Below are 21,669 nucleotides of genomic sequence, written 5' to 3'. Positions count from 1 at the left end.
CCGCCCGGAAGCCCTGGGTGTTCAGAATTAGTGCAAATACGAACTTGTCGGAATCGCCTAAGTACATCTAATGCCAGCATTGAAGCAGCAAGTATAACTGGAACTAAAACATTGAGACATCGCAAATGCTTATACCTAGCTAATATTTAGCACTAGCTTGAATATGTGGGACCTACATGCATACATATACAGTACTGCATAATTTGTACGACTCACGTGGTCAGAAATATCTGAAAAATCAGGTTGTGAAAAGTTTGTTTTATTTTATTAAAAAAACACCAGTTTAGCTCATCACCTTGTCTTTTATTTCATATACATTTTTACTGCAGTATTATTATTATTTGGTGAAGAAGTGGAATAAAGAATTGTTTGGTACCTGAATCAAATCAAAGAACGGGAATGCTCAAATTCAAACAATCCCCAACCCTACGAATTACGTTACTTGGAGAACAAACAAATAGAGGAATAAAGAAATCAGATCAGTAGATTTTCTTACTTGGTGAATTTGTAATGGATGAATTTCTTTTTTCCAGATATATCTGGGATTGTGAGGCTTAGGAGTTTATTCTCAACGTACTTGCTAGTGAGTCGCTCGTCTGTAGAGGAAGAACATTGGATCATAAAACTCAGCGCTTTGCTAGGCCTTTTTCATTTGCGATCCTTACCAATGTCATCACTTCGCTTTTTGACGCCATGATTTGTGCTTGCGACTTGAAAAGAAGCAAGCAACAGCAGGCAACACCAAACATACATGGTATCCTTTAGCAGAAAAAAAAAATGCAGAGCATAGGTCAAATCCAAGCAATTACTCACCATCTTGATTCTAGTTACTTTTCTCATGCGGACACAGTTGTTAAGACTGTTGTTTGAACTCTGTGAGCGAGTTAATTTGACTGTAATTCCAATATTTTCCAAGATTTCCCTATTAACCATGAAAAACAAGGGCTCATTTTCGCAAAATCGGATCTATGTCTTCGAAAATGAAAACTGAGATATTGTTATGCAGTATTCTAATTCTACACTTAATTCCTTTTAAAATGATATATAATACACGGCTGTAGATAAAAAGCTGAGCAAATTCAAACATTTGAGTGTTGCCAAGTTGAAATCTCTAGTTTTGAGAAAAAGGCGTTTATAAAATTTTGACACATTCGTCTTTCAACTTAGAATATTGTCTACTAAAACCTTATTTTCATACACTTCGATTACTATTTGAACCTTTTGGCTGATGGGAGCTGAAAGTTGAGACCTTTATGAGGTTGTTGTTTTTTTTTGTAGATATACCAATAAACCAATCTCTCCCACATATATCAAAGATATCGTCCTATATATATGTACAGTATGCATAAAACTATACAGTGACACAAAACACCAAACTCTCTACTTACTTCTTAAAAACTTTACCAGAAGAGTAGACACAAGTTGTTGACGCTCCCTAGTGATGCGAAAGGCTGGTGCGGAGTGTAGATGCAGGGGTATTCGTATAGGTCAGGTAATCCACTTCTTGACCAATCGCGTGGCACCAACAAGGCACATGCAAATTAGGCTGTACACATAGAAAGGAGGGGGTAGTGACACTGTAGTACAAACTATACATCGTCAAGTTTTAGAAAATGTATTTCTTGATTAAAATACCTTCCTAACAGTATGAGTGATAGGAGGTGTCGTCCAGGTGTTGTCGACCTCCAACCTAACTCATTATTTTTGGTCAATTCTGCGAATGAGACTCATTATACCTAGGAGGGAGCCATTACTGATACCCAAGAGGTCTTAAATGTCATTGCAGTTAACAGAAAATATTGTTGTTACCTTTGAAGTTAGTGGAATGCATTGATGGAAAAATGTCCAAATTATCTCATTTTAAAAACATACTATATAAACCATGTATTTGCTCAAAATATGTTAACAAGGTAAATTTAAGGACTTTTGATGATATGAAAGACCGCTGCGTGGCAGGATTGGTAGAACCAGTTTCAACCACTTCTGTAGAAAGAGTGAAAAATTTCCTTGGGCAAATTGTGGAAACCAGTTTTAGCAAGAAGAATGAAACGTTACAAGTTAGAATGCACTGATCTGACCACTCTCCTCTGCAAAACGTTATGTGTGGCGGAAAACGTAACACTGTACATCACTCTCAACACACCATCCCCACTATCAAACATGGTGGTGGCAGCATCATGTTGTGGGGCTGCTTTTCTTCAGCAGGGCGAGGGAAGCTGGTCAGAGTTGATGGGATGATGGATGGAGCCAAATACTGTACACTTTTGGAAGAAAACCTGCTGGAATCTGCAAAAGACTTGAGAATGAGGCGGAGGTTCACCTTCCAGCAGGACAATGACCCTAAACATAAAGCAAGAGCGACAATGGAATGGTTTAAAACAAAACGTATTCCTGAGTTAAAATGGCCCAGTCAAAGTCCAAACCTAAATCTAATTGAGAATCTCTGACCAGATCTAAAAACTGCTGTTCACAAATGCTCTCCATCTAATCTTGCTGAGCTTGAGTTGTTCCGCAAAGAAGCATGAGCAAAAATTCCAGTCTCTAGATGTGCAAAGCAACAAGTCTTAAATGTCATTGCTGTTGACAGAAAATAATTTTGTTACCTTTGAAGTTAGTGGAAGGCACTGATGGAAAAATGTCCAAGTTATCTAATTTTAAACACACACTGCATAAACCATGTATTTGCTTAAAGTGTGTATAGAAGGTCTATTTAAGGAATGTTGATGGTATGAAAGACAGCTGCATGCCAGTATTAGTAGAACCAGTTTTAACTACTTCTGTAGAAAGAGTGAAACATTTCCTTGGGCAAACCTGTTTTATCAAGAAGAATGAAACGTTACAAGTTAAAATGCACTGATCTGACCGCTCTCCTCTCTGCAAAACGCTATGTGTGGCAGAAAACTGACACTGTACATCACTCTCAACACACCATCCCCACTGTCAAATATGGTGGTGGCAGAATCATGTTGCGAGGCTGCTTTTCTTCAACAGGCCGAGAGAAGCTGGTCAGAGTTGATGGGAAGATGGGTCGAGCCAAATACAGGACAAGAGGTCTTAAATGTCATTGCAGTTAACAAAAAATAATTGTTACCTTTGAAGTTAGTGGAAGGCACTGATGGAAACATGTCCAAGTTATCTCATTTTAAACACATACCGTATAAACCATGTATTTGCTCAAAGTGTGTTAGCAAGGTAAATTTGAGGAATGTTGGCGGTATGAAAGACAGCTACGTGCCAGTATTGGTAGAACCAGTTTGAACTTCTTCTGTAGATAGAGCGAAAAAATTCTCACTGGTTGGGCAAGTTGTGGAAACCTGTTTTAGCAAGAAGAATGAAAATGGACTTGTTTGGGTGAAAGTGTGCACAATTTTTGAGATACCAATAAAAGGCAGAAGAGGAGAGGCTCTCCTAAGAACGAGTTAGAATGCAATGACCTCTCCCCTCTCTGAAGTAAGCCTAATGTTAGGACTCTGATTGTGTTCGCTCTTCTGTCTCATATCGATAACTCTTGACAGTACAGTGGAAGCGTGGTTAGCACGTACGCCTGACATTGCAGAGGTCTCAGATTCGCTTCTGGGTCCGGAACAGACGCTGGGCTCTTCATATAGGCCGGGGACCAGCCCTACCACTAAAGCACCAGCTAATGCCGTTTCAATGACACACAGTTGTCACACACATTAACACAGGTGTGGGTGTTGTGGTTCTGTCTTGGAAAATTAACTGTTGTTTTCCTCTTTGTCAAGACTTAAAAGCTTTAAAATTCAAACTTTTTAGTATGGTACTTTAAAAGCTCTAAAAAAGTTGACTTTTCATGACAGGGATCATATCAATAAAAGGCTTCTCTTTTACTTTTTGTTTTGTTTCAGTCTGAGTAAAAATATGTGCGATGAAGATGAACATTTTTTGTCTGCTAAATGAAGACTGTTTAGCAAGGGTGTAGTATGGTTTTAGGGCTCTGCATCATTCCATCTCAACGGTTAGGGTAATTGCTTTTATAGTAGTAATAAAAAAAAAAACAGTGGACTGTCTTTCAAAAATGCTTTTATTAAACATGACCATTCCCACATAAAACACCAATTCATAAAAAAATGATTCAGTAAAGAGAAAGACACCACTGTTTTAACTTTAAGCAGACAGGAAAATAGTTCAAAGTCTTGCTCATTTACTAAATCAAATCTTGTACTGATTGGGTTGTGACATTTTCCCTCATGGCCTTCATGGGAATGCGTCGCATTGTGCTCTTTCAAGTGAGGGTTCAAATTAGGCACGAAGAGCTCCACGCAGCAGGGGGCAGATCTGAAAAAGTAAAGCAGATGTATGCGTATATATGTATGAACGTATGTATATATAGATAGATTCCTAATTAGCATCGAAAGGGTCAGGGGGGAGACTAGTCAAGAGTCCTAAGATCTTACACTTCTCTGTAGGCGCCTGCGCACTGCTCTTTGAATTAATCCTCTGAACAGATTATACAGCCAGCTGAAATGAGAGACACCGTGATGAATGCGGAAAGGCCCTCAGTCACTTTTTCAGCTCAGTTGTGCATAGAAGTACTTATCTCACCTTCCTCTACCATGGAATTTGACCCGAACCCTGCCAATAGCAGCCCCACAGGATGCAACATTGGGCCGAGGATTAAGAGCGACGACTACATCGATGAAGACTCCACTCACACTCAAATTAAATGTACCCCTGCGTCTGCTGTTTAGATCAATGAAAAATGGCTTCAGATCCAACTTGTCTTAGACTGTATATATTTTGTCCTACTCACGAAAATAGGCGCTTGATCCACCAGTTTCCCCTTATGTTGAAGAAGGCGTTCCTCATCGTCACTCTGACTCGAGACCCAGGCAGGAAACGCACGGAAAAGAAAGGTATCCTCACAGCCGCCGGTCGCATACTACAGGGAATTACATGCAAATGACCAGGGTTGGGCATCGAAAATCACGTGGTGCTGGGAATCATTACGGTTCTTCCAAAATCATTTAGATTTTAAAATGTTGGTTCTAAATTTCGATTCCTTCTTCGTGGACCAAAAACACATTATGCATAATATGTACGACTGTCCAGATTCCGATCACATGATCTGAAATATCTGAAAGGTTGGGTGGACAAAAGTTCATTTTACGTTATTTTTCAATTTTGAAGGTTTGGGAAAGTACACACATATTGCCAAAGAAGAAAATGATGTGCTATATGCAACAATGCAATAAAGAAACAGCAGAAGTAATCAAAGGCAGTGGGGGAATGTTTTTTTCATGCTAGTTCACAACCCAATTAAAGGGGTTTGTACGTTTTTTTTTAAACTGTTTAGATCGTCGATAGATTGTCGAGGGATCGAATCGGGTCTCGATGTGGGCAAAGCCTTAAAATCACTTGGCTCAGATTCAGAGTCTGCTGCAAGAATATGTGATCAGGACATCCCTAACAATAAGGTTACCTAAAATGCTGAGATTAGCTTGGGTTCCTTGCTTGTTTCTTGAAATGCACATTTGTGTTTCTCATCTTTTTTCTGAACAAAACCACCAGTTTAGCTCATCTACAGGTGTTCAGAAGCATGTTTTAGCGAATGCATTATAGAATTATTGTATATGCATACCAGTGATTAGCTTACTTGTCTGTTATTTCATATACATTTTTAATGTATTATTGTTTGGTGAAGAATTGGAATCATGAATTGTTCGGTACTTGAATCAAATCAAAGGACCGGAATGCTCAAGTTCGCACAATTCACAACCCTACTAATTAGGCAACTTGGAGAACAAACAAATAGAGGAATAGAGAAATCAGATCAATAGATTTTCTCACTTTGTGAATCTGTACTTGAAGATGAACTTTTTTCCAGATATATCAGGGATTTTGAGGCGTAGGAGATTCCTCTCAATGTAGCTTTTACTGATTAGGCTCACTGTAGAGGAAGAACATTGGATCATGAAACTCGGGACTTAGCTGGGCCTTTTTCAACTGCAATCCTTACCAAGGTTTGGATTTCGCGTTTCAACTTCATGATCTGTGCTTGCGACATGCAAAGAAGCAAGCAACAGCAGGCAACACCAGGCAACATACATGGTATCCTTTGGGAGAAATAAAATGCAGAGGATATGTGAAATGCAAGCACCCCACCCCATGTCCTGTGCATGTGGACATTGCACTTTATCAAAACTGTAGAAACATTGCTTTTCTTGTTTGCAACAAACAAATGAAAATGAAGAAAGAAGGCCATACAACAACAAAAATACAATTACAAGGTAATTATTAAAAATAAACCTGTGTGTATATATATATATATATATATATATATATATATATATATATATATATATATATAAAATGTGGGAAAAGCATAATATATACACCAAACTGTCTACTCACTTGTTAAAAACTTTACCAGAAGAGTAGACACAGCTTGTTGACGCTTCCTGGAGATGCGAAGGCTGGTGCAGAGTGCAAATGCAGGGCTATTCATATAGGTCTGATCATCCACTCTTTGACCAATCGCATAGCACCAATTAGGCACCCACAAATTAGGCTGTAAACAAAGAAAGGAGGGGTCGGTGTTTCTTAACAGTGTAGTACAACACATTTATCGTCATTCCACATACAAGCCTAAGAACATTCATTTCCTGGTTAAAATAACTTCCTTGTAATATAAAGCTCCAGGTGTTTTCCATCTCCACCCTAACTGCTTGTGGTCCATTCTGAAAATGAAACTCCTTTCGATATCTAACTATTACTGTTACCTAAGATGCTCCTCTCCCTCCCTTACCCCCCCTGCTTTTGCTGTCTTGGTCCTGTGCTCTCTGCTGTGTCAACTGTCCTTGTAGTTTCCTGCAATATTTTATTCCAAAACCTGCTGTCATCGTGAAGAAGTTGGTGTTTTGCCTCAAAGAAACTAGTTGCTAATTCGGCTGATTGAGAGTCTTATGGAGTCTATGGACTCAAGGATGACCACATTGTTTGTTGGCCCGCTCCCAAAACAACTGTTATCTGGACTCTCTTCTAGACAGGATATTTTTACAGACTATCTGCCCCCCTCCTACCAAGTACCTTTGGACTGATAAACAGACTGCACCTTCTCCAACTGGAACAGTATGCCTGGTGTATCAGCTGAAAGACACTCTTACCCAAACACGTCGACCATCACTACTCAACACCTCTGTCGTTCTTGAATTCACCTGCTTGACGTGACTGCCGCTTGAGAAAGCGCTGTACATGGCTGCTGTCGGTGGGCCCACGTTATGGCCCCCTCCATACCCCACCACCCCTCCCCGTCATCTACATGTTGTGCGAAATATGTTATTGTGTCTTTTTGTTGTTGCATGTGTGGGATTTTTTTTTCCAGACTTGAACCACGCCCTTGGTTTGGGTCATAGTTTAGCTATGACCCGAACTCGTTTTTTTTTCTCCTCCATCACCCACCCTTATCTCTGCTATAATCTCGGAGTGCTCAGGGTAGCGCATCCTGATGGGCCTTGCCGTCTGTCTTCCCCTGTCAGTCAATTGTATTGTATATTTTTGGACTGTTCTGGCTCGTTCAGTCAAATTTCGTTGCCTTGTACTGCAGGTGTAATGACAATAAAGACTATCTATATCTATCTATCTATCTATCTATCTATCTATCGATCTATCGATCTATCTATTTATTGCGAGCCTGCATGGGGGTTCTCAGGGCCTTCTGGTTTCTTCCCACACCCCAAAATCATGCTTAGTAGGTAAATTGGGCACTGTTAATGGGTCTGTTAATTGGGTGTGTTAATGGGTCTGAATGGTTGTTTGTCTTTGTTTGTCCTTTGCTTGCCTAGCAACTACCTCAGGGTGTACCGTGCCTACTTCCTGGGATTGGTTCCAGCATGCCCATGACCCTCGTGGTGAGAAAAGCTGGCGAGGAGATAAAGTTCAGACGTTGAGCAATTCATATAGGCCAGGGAATCCACACTTTGTGGCCCCAACAACCCTCAATGAGGGACCAATGAGGGAGGGGACTGTGATACTGCAGTACAACACATACAGTATATCCTCATTCCACCAGTAAGCCCAGAAACATTTTATTTCCTGGTAATCTTAGGCTCCCATGGGCCAAGTAGTTGCCATCTCCACCCCAACTAATTGTTCTGGTTCCATTCTGCTAATGAGTCTAATGACACATAAAAGGGAGCCATTACTTTTTATTCATGAGCTCTTAAACATCATTGCAGTTGACAGAAAATATTTTAGTGACCTTTAAAGTCAGTGGACAGCAGAGTGGCAGTCTGCACATGCTTCTTCACCTCTTTTCCACACTCTCCATAAGTTTGGAGTGTTGACCCTAAATACTTAAAATCCTCTGCCTTCTTTATCTCCTCACTCACATATACTCTGTCTTGCTGCGGCTAACCTTCATTCCTCTTTAGTCCAGGGCCAACCTCTAGCTTCTCCTCCACCTGTTCCCTACACTCACTACAGATGACATTGTCATCTGCAAACATCATAGTCCATGGATTTTCCTGTCTAATCTCATTGGTCAGCCTATCCATCACCATAGCGGACAAGAAGGTGCTCAACGCTGATCCCTGATGCAGTTTCATATCCACCTTGGACTCTTCTGTCTCACCTACACCTACACACTGTCCTTTACATGTTGTGGACCACTCTCAAATACTTGTTAGTCACTCCAGACATCCTCATACAATAACGCAGTCCCTGAGTACTCTGTCATAAGTTTTCTCCAGGTCTCCAAAGATGCAATGCAGCACAAATGTTCAATTTTTCCATGACTCTAGCTTCCACTACTCTTTCCCATATCTTCATTGGACGTCTCAGGGTGATTACATCCATCATAATAATTAATACAACAAAAAACTGTGTTTTAGTGTTTTATTAAATGCATTAACGTCCCCGGATAAAACAATCATCCATTAAAAACAAAACAAAAAAATCATCAGGACACCACATAGAACCGAAATTAAACAGAAGTTAAAACCAAAGGTGGAAATTTTACTTTCTTTTGCAGATCCATCAGGCGTTGGTGCCCCACGAACCCGTCCGTCATCATCAGTCCGAGATCACTTTGCGATGGATTGGTTGCTGGAATGTCACCTCTGCCTGCATCCCACAATGCTTTGCTCAACTATGTGCTAGCGTTTTATTCATTTAAATCATATTTAAAAAGCAAAAGAATACAAAAATCTCTTGATACTTAATCCGACATCCCTTGCTGGCCACCTTCATAGCGGACAAAGTGTTGCTCAGTGCAAAACCTTAGGGACACTTTCTTCTTTAACAGTAGCTACTGCAAACTAATGCTCTAGATGTCTGCCAGCTATTCTATTTAGACTGTGTTTACCATTCCTTGCTCCCAAGTACATTGCAGTTTAAAGATTTCTTAGAAATTTGGAAGATTTGATTGTTTTCATCAGTTCCTTCAGCAAAACGTCAGTCCATCTGTACTGAACTTCCCACCTCTGCATAGAAGACGTCATTGAAAGTCATTTTACCTTAAGCACACAGGAGAATATCCCCAAGACTTGCCCACTAACGCTAACCCATCAAGATTTGTACTAATTGAGTTGTGACATTTTCGCTCGTGACATTCATGTGGTTGTGAGTGGATTGAGCACTTTTGACGTCAGGTCTAATACAGGAAACGGATGGCGTGAGCCACCAGGGGGCAGATCTGAAACAGACAAGCAGTTCATGGTTCACATCAGATTAGATGAACAAATTCAATTGGTTTGTGGAACTTTGTGAATCAGTTATTATAGTAAATGCAAAGGGTTTTTGTTAGTTAAAAAATAATCTTACATTTCCAATCTTTTGTTCCTGTTGCGCATTTAAGATTTGCTTTTGGAACCTTTAGACTGTATTTTGTATATGTATGCTGTAAAATGGAACAGTAATCTATAATCCTGCCGCAGTCAAGTAACGGGGTTCACTGCATCAGGGATTGGGGAATTTCCTTTGAGTGACTTTTGAATCAAAAACAAGTTTGATTAACAAGGTTGACCAGCGATTAGCACATAAACTGTAAATATTGGCTTTCTAGCTTGGTCGGTTTATCATAACTGACAAATGAGTCAAGGCATTTTTTTTTAACTTTACAATAGCATTAAGTGACATTGTTGTATTAGTTTACACCTCTGAATAATTCAAAAGTTAATAAAAGTGCAACTGGGGATGTAGCATCGGAAGAATAGTACACTTTATGCCTTTTATTTTCATTTGCCAACTGCACTGTTCATTTTGACTGCACTGTTATTGGTCTGTGCACATTATATCAATAGCAACATTAAATTTTCCAAAAAGATGCGAAGCCTCGCAAAATTCCATGGAGGAAGAAGGAGCATGTTATTGGCCCGGATCAGTGGACATAAACACACTTTGGTTGGTGCTTGATTTTTTATTTTTTTTTAAAGGCTTTTTTGTCATGAAGCATCATGAATCAAATACTAAAGTAATTAATGAAAGTAATTCACGCAACCAGGTAAAAATTAATCAGTTACTTTGGGTAATTAAGCAGGACGGAAATACATATACCCGTATACTGTATGTATATATATATATATATATATATATATATATATATATATATATATATATATATATATATGTATATGTATATATGTATATATATATATATACAGTATATATATATATATATATATATATATATATATATATATATATATATATATATATATATATGTATATGTATATATGTATATATATATATATATATATACAGTATATATATATATATATATATATATATATATATATATATGTATATGTATACTAAAATCAACCATTTACTACGCTTAATATTTGTAAAATGCAATTCAAGATAAACTAGCATGCCAGGGTTCCTGGTAAAAGAGTGATAAGTGCTTACCTTTCTTTGTAGCGCTATGCGCAATTTGTTGTTAATGAGATTTCTGAAAATGTTGTACAGCTGACTGAAATGAGAGACACCATGATGAATGAGGAAAGGTCCTTAGTCACCTCGACAATAGTGCATAGCAGTGTTTATCCTCACCTTCCTTTTCCATGGAATCTAATATGTACACTGCCAACATGAGCCTGGCAGTTGGTGATCCTGATCTGAGGTCGACCATGTCTGCCTTTTATCACCCTGGCCAGCACACTGACGGACACTCCTCTCACATTTAAATTAAACCTACCTCCGAACGTGCTGTTGAGATCAATGAAAATCTGCTTTAGATACAACTGGTCTTTTAATTATGGAACACAGTGCTTGACTCACCGATGGAGGATCCTCTTCCACCAGTTTCCCCTTATCTTGAGGAAGGCATTATGAATAGACAGACGGACTCTGTGACCGGGCAGCAGATGCGCAGAATAGGAAGGTATCCTCACAGCCACTACTTGCATACTAGAGAGAATTACAAGTTTGTGATTAGATCATCCAACGAGTGGTACCGGGACTATCATAATAGTTCTCCTGGAATTATTTTAGTTTTTGAAATGTCAAATGCAGATGACTTACTAATAATTAGCTCTAGCATACACGTCTGTAGCATACATACATTTGAATACGCATAAAATGATTACCGCGACAAGAAGCGGAACCATCAAATTTCAAACAACCCAAACCTACTAATGATGTTACTAGTAAAACAAATGCAGACAATCTCAGTTAAATCAATGGATTTTCTTACTGGGAGAATCTGTACCAGACGCCAAACTTGTGTCCGAATATATCTGGTATCCTTAGGCCTCGGAGGTTTCTCCTAATGAAATTCTTGTTCAAGAACTTCCCTGTAGAGGAAGAACATTGGATCATGAAACTTTGGGCTTTTCCAGGGCTTTGTTTCATTTGCGATCCTTACCAAATCTGAGGTCCTGACTTGACGTCAAGGCTTGGGTTGCAACTTCGGCGCTTGCATTCGACTGACAAGAAGCAAGCAACACCATGCAACTCCAAACAAACATCATACCCTTTTGGAGGAAAAACAATGCAATGCATTTTAATTCTACTTGCTCTTTTCATGCAGACACCATTGTTTTAAGTCTTTTTGTCAAGGTTTTGGACACAAATCAAACCTCAAGAACCTACTACATGGAATGCATGTCAAAACAGTACTTGATCGACATCCAAATAACGCTTTAGTTATGCAAACAACAAAAGGAAACAAAGATTAAACTATATGACAGTCTTTGAAAAAAAATTAAACTGTACTTCCAAGATTTTACTCAAGTAAATCACCGTTATTGGCTCGTCAAAAAATGAAAAATGCAATTAATTTTGGAATAATTAGCAATTCGTCAAGAAAAGATATATACTGTACAGCACAAAAAATAGCAAATAACCCAACAAAAGCTACACAACCTGCTACTGGAAACCCCAAATTTGCTAGTTAAAAACTGTTTACCAGGAGGGTAGCCAGAGGTTGTTGACGCATCATGATGATGGCAGCAGCTGGTGAGGAGTACGGGATGCCGGGCTGTTCATATAGGCCAGGGAATCCACTCCTTGACCAATGGCAAGACAGCAGTCAGGCACCCACAAATTAGCCATAATCAACAAGGGAGGGGACACTGATGTGGTTTGCATCTCCACCCTTGTTCTGTGTTGCTTCCACAAATGAGACCGTTGACCTTTCAGGAGGGAACACTACCCATCACGAATAATTTGACTACCTTTAAAATTATTGGATGGTACAGTGACAGACTGGTTGGGACATTCATCACATAATACAGAGGTTGTGGGTTCACTTCCAGCTTTGGCCTTCTTGTGCGGAGCTTGCTTGTTCTCCAGGCTCTAGTTTTCTCCTACACCCCAAAAACACGCTTTGAAGGTAAATTGGCCACTCTTAATTATCCAGAGGTGTGTCAGTGGGTGTGTATGGCTGTTCGTCATTGTGTGTCCTGCGTTTTGCTGGCAAGCAGCTCAGGGTGACGAGGAAAGCCTGCAGAGGAGACAAGAGTGAGTAGAAGATGCCCGGCTCTTCAAATCCACTCTTTGACCAATAGCGTGGCACCGGTGGCCCTCGAGTCAGACGACAGAGTGGACACACGTTGCAGCCAACACATACTCTACATTCTCATTGCAACAATAATTGAAGTTTTCACTCAGATAATAATTCCATGCCCTTTAAACTTGCACGCCCTTGAAACTTGCAAATTAAATACATCTTCCACTCTAAATTGTCCTTAGGTGTGTTACGGGGTGTTGTTCATTTTTATGCGTCCTGCGCTTGGCTGGCGACCAGTTCAGGGTGTATCTCGAGTCCTGTCCGATGATGGCTGGGATAGCCTCCAGCACGCCCATGAACCTCGTGAGGATGAGTGGTTGAAAAAATGTTCCAGGAATTCCAATGTTTGACTAACAGTCCACGGTTGCTACATTTCAGTGTCTACAAGTTGGTAGGTAAGCTACTCATGTTAAAAGTGTGTAACTGTCAGTTTCATTTGATTTGAGTGGAAGCATTTTCTTTGTGGGATTTAAGTTTCAAGACTTTGGCAGCATATGCGTCACATTTTAGCATGCTATTCAAACGGAACAAAGACAATTCCCATGTCCTAAGCACAGTCTGTCCCGCATGTTGCCTGGATGAAAATGTGGTGTGCCCGCTGAAGAAAAATAAATCATGACCCTCATTTACATTTAATTAGCAAGGGAAAAAAAAGACGTAAGCCTCAGAAAACATGCATTTAATCATTCAGAGTGAGAAACTGTGACAAATGTTGATGATTAATTTCGGTTTGAAATGAAGGCTGGAGATGTGCGATATCCAGGAGTCATTTATTTAGTTGTATTATTCACTGTCATTATTTCTCCATGGTGTAGAAAAAAAAAAAAAAAACATTTAGTATCGCTTCCATCATCCTGTAAACTGAACATCTGTCCCAATCAGCACATAGTCCTACAAGAGAAAAAGACACATTTACAATAACAAAGATAACCGTTTAGTCATTCATTTTTAACTGACAAGTCACTCTCTGACCTTGAGCACCTGAAGGTCAGTGTTCACGAGCTTCATTTTTCCGATGGTGGGGAGTGGGTAGCCCTTTGCGAGTTGAACTGCGGAGCAATGTATGCATTCAAAATATTTCTATCTAAATAAAGAACACCATCGGTATGGCAGTTTATCTGTATCACATATATACTGTATTTATGTATACTGTATATATATATATATATATACTGTATATATATATATATATATATATATATATATATATATATATATATATATATATATATATATATATATATATATATATATACTGTATATGCATATGTATATACATATGCATATTTTATGTATGTTGTAAAAAAAATACAGCATGTGTCTCATTTTGTATCATCTTACCATTTACTTTAGGTATAACCACTACTTTCAGGACCACGTTCAGGATGTTGTCAAGCGATTTGACCTGCATATTAAATTCAGGTGAGTTCCTTTCACTGCCAGCAATTCTCCCAAAAAATAGCAATTTGCATGTGAATCCAAATCTTACCCTAAAGTCACCAACATAACTTGTTGCCAAGGTCAGATCCATTCTGTGCAGATGAAGCATAATTCAACTGTAATGGTTTTCCTGTTCAGGAAATTATGGCCCTACTTCTTCTTCTTTGTTCTTCAAACAAAGAATAGTTTATTTTTGAACTCACTTGTTCAGGGTGACGTTTCCTGTCAGCCTCATGCCACTAACAAACACTTGGGCACTGACACTGGTCTCCTGGAATGGGACACACAATGAATACTAATAAAGAAAGTTTCCTCAAAATGAGCAGCAAAAAATGAATGCAATCGGGGTTTTCGCAGGTCATTAAAAAAACACTCATTCTAATGTAGGCTGACGGTTCGCAATTTGTAACAAACTGGCACATCGGTATAAAACGTAACTGAATAAAGGCATGCTATTTGAGTCATGCAATTGTATATTAAATCTAATCTAGGTCTAATATGTTTATTGATGTCATAACACTGTAAGTAGTCACAGTTTAGCAAAAATAATGATAATGACGAATAGGTGTACTGTAATTTACAATAAACAAGCTGGGCAGGAATCCATGGTTTTTTCTTTTTTTTTTAAATACTTCTTCTAAGTTCTTAATTTGAAAAGACAAATAAATTGTTTCAGTCCAATGTCCAACATGAAACACTAATGCCCTCAAACATTCTTTGGCAGAAAAAAATAAATACAAATCTGACTTAGTGTACACTTGTTTTAATTGTATGATAAATATTTTCATTTTCAAATAACTCCACGAATTACAATGAAATTCTTGTATCGATGAACTAAAACCTACGACCATTTTTGCACAAGTAAACATGTTTTCATTTTTAGGTTAAGTGTATGAAAAACCTGAATAAATATGTGTTTATTATATGTTTAGAACAGATATAAAGTAATTTGCAGTTATTAAGCGTGAGTTAACTATGGAAATCATACTTTTAATAATGATTATTGTTGATTGTCCATGAAGCCTCATGGACAACTTGTGACATTTTGTATTAAAGATAAAGGCCATGGAAATGTATGACATTTCCAATCAATCTTTGAAGCTAGTAATGAATGCCATTTAGAGGAGCAAACAATTATTTAATTTTTTCATGAGGTGTTCCCTAACTTTTTGTGCCCCATGATTTTTTCTTAAATTTTTCTTAAGTTGCAAACAATAGCATTAAAAAACATCAACAACCAATTCAGATTTTTTTTTTGTTGAATCTGATCTTTTTACATACTCGTTCACATTACAAAAACAAACGTGACTTCCTATGTGACACACGTGCACAAAGACAATTTAGTTTATGCAAAGCAGTGTGATTTTTTTTTTGGGTGTGTTTTCAGCGAGGCGTTCCTAAGTTTCAGTTTTCGATTTCTGCCAAATATTTTCAGTTCATTCTTTCCCAGATAATAATGACAAGTACGCCGCATACCAAGTTGAGCACAAACAGCGGCGAGAGCGTTGCGTTGGGTTGGATTGCGTAGGCCGTCACTGTGCTGCTGGCTTGAACGGTCGCGTTGTTGGGCTCCAAAGTCACGATGGGATTCTTCGCCGTCTTCACCAGCAGTTTCATCAACAAACCCGGGAAAGATTTAGCAATCTGGAAGTTCCATCCAATATTTATTGACAAATGACTCTCCTCCTTCGAGTTAATCGCTTTTTTTTGTTTCCTGTATCACCTGGGGGATAAAAACGCCAAATGTTCTGGTGTTGAGCCTGATTGGGGAGCTTTGAGGGATCTGCGGGGATGGAGCGAGAGGAGGTTACAGATCAACGTGAAGCATGAAAGTCGACATGTTTGAGATGAAAATGTTGCGGCCGGGCCCACCATATCATCCGTAATGTACAAGCTCAGGGCTCCGGCTCCGTTGTAGACAAAAGTTGCAGAGTTGGCCGAGTATGCGGACACGCCCAAGTACAACATTTTACTGTTCTCGGGCGGCAGAGAAAAGACCGCAGCGGGGAACGGCGTCTCCTGGTGCTTCCCAATGTTGTAGAATTCACCCTGAACACCAAAGAGGGGCCATCAATATAAAAGGTAGTCTTTAAAACTACTATCATCATTTAGATATACGGGTTTACCCTCAAGCTCAAATCTATGGAGGACTTTGAGATCCCAGGGGTGGCCACCATTGAATAGTCAATCTCTGCGTACTTGTCCACTTGAGCTAAGACTGCAGGACACATAAAAAAGACTTTAGACGTATTAAGTCAAAGCATGGTGTAATTATATCTCTGCAGATACAACGTTCTGTTTTGTTCAGGTCCGATACTGTGGTTATTTAGTGGTGAAAGAGGCCGATAACGATATTTGGAGTTGATATTTATTTCCCGTAAACAGGAAAGTATTGGCAACAATTTTTAAAAAATCTATCGATCTAAAAGAATAAATAATGATAAAATAATAATAAACAAATAAAGTAACTGGAGATGTACCAAAGTCAAATGTTTGGCAGAAACTGAAAAAACAACAAGCGTAAACACCCCATACCACTTATTAGATTTTCATGTGATTTTGTTTCATGAAACTGATTTTATTATGATTCTTTTTCATTTTAATTTTTTTTCATATCGTTTAAAATTCTTCCCAAATGTTTCTAAAGGGTCTAAAATGGGTGGCGCTAATTAAATTAAGAAGTTACCTGTTTAGGTAATTAAGTGCTGAATGAATCCATCACTTTATACATTCAAGTAATTAGGATTGAATGCATATATGTATATATTGATATGTATTATGTGTTTGTGTACTTACATATATATATATATATATATATATATATATATATATATATATATATATATATATATATATATATATATATATATATATATATATATATATATATATACACACACACACACACATTACATACATGTCTGTATACATACACACTTATATACAGTATATATACAGTATGTTTATGAATAAGTTAACCGTTTACCGTTGAGCGTTTTCAACTGAGGGTTCAAGTCAGACACGGCGTCAGCCACCAGGGGGCAGATCTGAAACAGTAAAGCGGACAATGATTCCAATTAGATTTGTAAATCCAAAGAGATTGTGTAAATTTGAAAAATTTCAAAACTGCTTTTCGGATGGAAGGTGGAAATGTCATTACAATGGTTAGGATTCATTCAACACATTCAAAATAAATGATTGAGCTGCTACATTTTAGTCATGTGACTCATTGCATCGCACATCAGGAATTTCTATTCACTAACATTTAAAATCATATCTGTCTATCTGACGTTTTGATAGAAGCCCAGTGTGTTTAAATGTTTTTGTATCAATCTGATATCCATTTGAATATGAATCCCAATTTCAGTTTCTGTAACATAAAATAAGATGCCCGGTCTAATACTTTTAAGTACGCGGTAATACATCTAAATCGTCCGTTTCAGTTCAAGACGAGAGAGATATGCAAATAATTCCCATGAGCTTTCCTTCCCTGAGCCTGAGAAAGAAGTAACAATATCTGGCCAAGACTGAACCTTGAACCAACCGAAAGAGCATCCAGTCAACTCGTTTTGGATGGGGAAAAAAAAAAAAAAATAACTGCCACGCACCCAAGAGGAAGAAACCAAGTTGAGAAAGCCGACAGAAGGGATATGACTTTGTTTATGTCTTTGTGCTTTTAATTCAGTCAAAAGGTTAGTAAAGGCCAACGGCTCCACTGATTGCTGCAGATGATGGGATGACCCGGTGACTCCCAGGCCTTTGGGCCTCTAATATTTCTAAACTTGTCGGGCAGGTTGGATAACACGTGCAGGTGTAATGGCACTTCTGCTTTGTGCATGCGGCTTTTATTTTGAATAGACCTTTTTGGCTCGTTTAAATTTGTGACGCATACCATCGTTCTTACCAGTGATGCCGACACAAATCCCACGAAACGAAATGTCTCACATGATTGTGTTCATGCCAGCAAGATGAGATTCTTGCTAAATTTGCATGAGAAAATTTTCCTCCGTATACATTTTACAGTTTTCAAAATATTTCCATTTTTTTGAGCAGACTCGCATAGCATGGATTGCAATTATCAACATAACAATTTTTTTTTTGGCAGGCAAACCAAAACATTCCCACAGGCGATTTGTTAGTAATATGCACAATCCTATATTTTTCCTTTAGGGCTGCGTCTATAATGTATGAATGGCCAAATTTGATTGATTTATTTTCTCTATAATCAACATTTTAACCTAAATGTATACTAAATTTATGAAAGTGGTTTAAAAATGTATAAATTTGTTCCTAAAGTGAAGTGTTGTCTGACCCACACAACACACATTTGACTCGACCTGGTTTGGTCAAAAGTGATCAGTAGGAATGGTAACTAAACTGATTCATGATGAAAGAGCATGCAAGGACAATGGTCAAAGGTGCTTCATAAGCGCTCACCTTTTTTTGTAGCGCATTGCGCAATGCCTTATTAATGAACTTTCGGAAAAGATTGTACAGCCAGCTGAAACAAAAGAGACGCCGTGGTGAATGAGGAAAAGTCCTTGGTTTCTTCTTCTGGACGACGGCGCATGGCGCTGCTTCTCTCACCTGGCTCCACCGTGGAATTTGATGGTGACGCTGTCAACAGTCGCCGCGCAGTCCACATTCCTGACCTGAGGTCGCCCCGTTTCATCGCGTGCCACCGCGATGCCTGCTTTGACGGACAGTCCAGTCACACTCAAATCAAAGGAACCGCTGTCCTTCCTGTCAAGACCAATGAAAAACCGCTCCAGCCTGGATTAATCTCGAACGTGTGGACCACATGGTGTCTGACTTACAATATTCTGCGGTATTTGACCCTCCAGTTTCCCTTCATACTGATGAAGGCTTTAGCAATTGACAGTCTGACAGCGGTCCCAGGCACCAGATCCACAGCAGATGACGGTAAACCCGCAGCTACCGTTTGCATACTTTAGAAAATGACATGCTTGTGAGGCTACTTGGAGAACAAATATACAATCCGGATCGGATCAATAGATCGTCTTACTTTGACAATCTGTACTCGACCTTGCCAATAACTGACACTCTCTCGGTTCCCGATATATCTGGGATGGTTATGCTTTGGAGTTTCTTCTGAATAGCAGCGATTCCAAGTCGCCTGCCTGCAGTGGAAGAAGATTGGATCATAAAACTGGGAGCTTTGCCAGATTTTTTTTCGTGGGCGATCCTTACCGTATTCAATGCCGTTATTTGTCACTTTGACTTTGACTCCCGGGTTGGTGCTTGAGGTCAAAGGACCGAAGGCAACCAGGAACAAGCAACACCACTGGAACATGGTAACCTCTGGGAGAAAAATACAAGCTTCGATGCAATTTGACTCATTAATTGCCACTGACGGCTACGGACGTCAAACTCTTAATAAACGAATTATGGTTTAGAGCTGTTGTTTTAACTTAAAATTCGTCCAAATGATCTGATTTCAGATTTGACAGTAACTATTTTCTAATTTCTAAAGTCTTTCATGAAAACAGACTGATGTTCTTTTTTGTTTAATCAAAATAAGCCGTTATAAACACTTGCTTTTTCTTTGGAAAACGTTTACTGATCCTGTAACTTGGGTGAATGCATCAATCCCTCTCTTTGTGACATTGCCCAATATGTTTTTTCTAGTTGTTGTTTTTCCCACTGAAAAAATACTATATAAAGGGTAATCAGTAAATAAAATGAAACGGAGATAACACATTTCACATTTTAGCCACAGAACAGTAATTGTAATACACATAAATCACAATGAATTTTTATCACATTACTTGATGGAATAATAACAATCGTAACAGTTCTAAAGTTAACCATTGTGCTTAAGTATGAAATTGTCTTCTATTGGAGAGATGGACACCCCTACTTTTAACACATTCACTGCCAATGACGGCTAAAGATGTCAAAGATCAATCTTTACTGGACTGGTAGTGAATGAGTGAAAGGTTCTTCACATTACAAAAGCAAAAATATAGAGCACTCCTAGTCTGAAAGCCTAACACATATTGAAAGCTATATCTGAAGCCTGGACCTTAGCTTGGAAATTCCTCCAACTCTTCAAACGAAAACCCTTACATAAAACTCCAATCCCTCTCTCTCTCTCTCTCTCTCTCTCTCTCTCTCTCTCTCTCTCTCTCTCTCTCTCTCTCTCTCTCTCTCTCTCTCTCTATATATATATATATATATATATATATATATATATATATATATATATATATATATATATATATATATATATATATATATATATATATATAGTTTTTTAAATGCAATCCTAATTTAAAGCCCTAATCTTGGAAATTTGTCCAAATCTAAAACAGTTTTTACAACGAAAACCCAGACACAAAACTCCAATCCCGGATTGAAACTTTAACTCATTCACTGTAACTTAAAAAGCATTTTGACTGTATAACTGTCAATGACAGTAAATGCATTCGTAACACCAAACCAAAATTCTTCTTTGACAATCGTTTGGGTGTAGTCTGCACTAATGAAGTGACTGTCATTATATGAAAAAAGTCACATTGTTTACGGTTGACTGAAACCACATGAAGCCTATTAAGTAAGCAGCTGAGCAATTAAATTCATAAAAAAGACGGCATCCACTGTCCATTATGAAACGTGAAAAAAGGAACCAAAACTAACATCATAAAATATATACAGTAAACACACAAAATTTAAACGTTTCAAATCGTGTTCTGACAGAGTGTCAAGTTAACATTTTTCTCCCTGTTAGCAAATTTTAAATGATCCAAAAACAGAAAGTCTTCAACTTTATTACCCAACAATAAACCTCAGAAACTCCTAGAAGGTCAATAAAATGGCCGACCAAGCTATCATCATGCGTGCGTGCTATCGCTACCATGCTAACATTGAATTTAAGAAGTATACAAAGTAGAGCGTCACGGCATCAATAACAAACTGTCAAAAGTCACACTTACATAAAACGGCTGTGAACCAAAAAGGCGCACTTCCTCTTGCGGCGTCGACGTTCAACCAGACGACTGAAAGTGGAAGGACGCTTCTAGCCTCTAATTCACTTATTCAATCAGGAACTGGACATGACGGGGGAAATTTCCCAGATGGGGCAAACAATGACAAACGTTGTGTTTTACTTGGTTGTGAAACGATCAAGACAAAGAAACCCAAATTTGCAAATAAACAAAGATCCATTCTTGGCGGCAAGTGGTAAATTTTGCTCACGAGTTCCAATTCATTTGGAAAATGTAGCTTTCAAGACAGT

The 21,669-nt window shown here is 38.5% G+C and overlaps 3 protein-coding genes across 3 annotated transcripts; all 3 read right to left on the bottom strand.

The window, feature by feature from the left end:
• Nucleotides 1–4,077: 4,077 nt before the first annotated feature.
• On the bottom strand, nt 4,078–7,214 carry LOC148418750 (bactericidal permeability-increasing protein-like). The gene is made up of 8 exons (XM_088422782.1): nt 7,125–7,214; nt 6,389–6,529; nt 5,978–6,074; nt 5,809–5,908; nt 4,772–4,900; nt 4,564–4,701; nt 4,416–4,479; nt 4,078–4,296 (listed from the first exon to the last, which is right to left on the bottom strand). Exons 1-8 carry the CDS (start codon nt 7,212–7,214, stop codon nt 4,261–4,263), a joined length of 795 nt encoding a protein of 264 aa, XP_088278908.1. The 3' UTR covers nt 4,078–4,260.
• Nucleotides 7,215–9,610: 2,396 nt separating this feature from the next.
• On the bottom strand, nt 9,611–13,267 carry LOC148418749 (bactericidal permeability-increasing protein-like). Its single transcript, XM_088422781.1, has 8 exons — nt 13,206–13,267; nt 12,369–12,468; nt 11,826–11,934; nt 11,655–11,754; nt 11,240–11,368; nt 11,012–11,167; nt 10,868–10,931; nt 9,611–9,652 (listed from the first exon to the last, which is right to left on the bottom strand). The coding sequence occupies exons 1-8, from the start codon at nt 13,265–13,267 to the stop codon at nt 9,611–9,613; spliced, it is 762 nt and encodes a 253-aa protein (XP_088278907.1).
• A 367-nt stretch (nt 13,268–13,634) lies between these two features.
• On the bottom strand, nt 13,635–21,448 carry LOC148418748 (bactericidal permeability-increasing protein-like). Its single transcript, XM_088422824.1, has 16 exons — nt 21,368–21,448; nt 19,623–19,733; nt 19,438–19,552; nt 19,229–19,360; nt 18,999–19,154; nt 18,849–18,912; nt 17,398–17,458; nt 16,538–16,629; nt 16,284–16,460; nt 16,135–16,194; nt 15,888–16,055; nt 14,615–14,682; nt 14,461–14,503; nt 14,313–14,376; nt 13,944–14,020; nt 13,635–13,862 (listed from the first exon to the last, which is right to left on the bottom strand). Exons 2-16 carry the CDS (start codon nt 19,723–19,725, stop codon nt 13,821–13,823), a joined length of 1,422 nt encoding a protein of 473 aa, XP_088278950.1. The 5' UTR covers nt 19,726–19,733; nt 21,368–21,448; the 3' UTR covers nt 13,635–13,820.
• Between the last annotated feature and the right edge of the window lie 221 nt (nt 21,449–21,669).

This window comes from Hippichthys cyanospilos, chromosome 9, assembly GCF_059441005.1.
Source record: "Hippichthys cyanospilos isolate Australia breed blue-spotted pipefish chromosome 9, RoL_Hcya_1.0, whole genome shotgun sequence".
NCBI lineage: Eukaryota > Metazoa > Chordata > Actinopteri > Syngnathiformes > Syngnathidae > Hippichthys > Hippichthys cyanospilos.
Note: the sequence above shows the minus strand (reverse complement) of the source record. Positions and strands in the feature narration are given on the sequence as shown.

Excerpts from the sequence above, each read along its gene's own strand:
- LOC148418750 (XM_088422782.1), bottom strand. The coding sequence starts at position 7,214 with ATGTACAGCGCTTTCTCAAGCGGCAGTCACGTCAAGCAGGTGAATTCA. Across the intron at positions 4,901-5,808 it reads TTCAAGTACAGATTCACAAA|TATGCGACCGGCGGCTGTGA; the intron begins GTGAGAAAATCT and ends AATTCCCTGTAG. Across the intron at positions 4,480-4,563 it reads AAATTCCATGGTAGAGGAAG|CTGGCTGTATAATCTGTTCA; the intron begins GTGAGATAAGTA and ends CTCTCATTTCAG.
- LOC148418749 (XM_088422781.1), bottom strand. The coding sequence starts at position 13,267 with ATGGGCGTGCTGGAGGCTATCCCAGCCATCATCGGACAGGACTCGAGA. Across the intron at positions 12,469-13,205 it reads TCGAGATACACCCTGAACTG|GAGTGGATTCCCTGGCCTAT; the intron begins GTCGCCAGCCAA and ends CCATTGGTCAAG. Across the intron at positions 10,932-11,011 it reads AGATTCCATGGAAAAGGAAG|TCAGCTGTACAACATTTTCA; the intron begins GTGAGGATAAAC and ends CTCTCATTTCAG.
- LOC148418748 (XM_088422824.1), bottom strand. The coding sequence starts at position 19,725 with ATGTTCCAGTGGTGTTGCTTGTTCCTGGTTGCCTTCGGTCCTTTGACC. Across the intron at positions 17,459-18,848 it reads GCAATGCGCTACAAAAAAAG|ATCTGCCCCCTGGTGGCTGA; the intron begins GTGAGCGCTTAT and ends TTACTGTTTCAG. Across the intron at positions 13,863-13,943 it reads CTGACCTTCAGGTGCTCAAG|GACTATGTGCTGATTGGGAC; the intron begins GTCAGAGAGTGA and ends TTTCTCTTGTAG.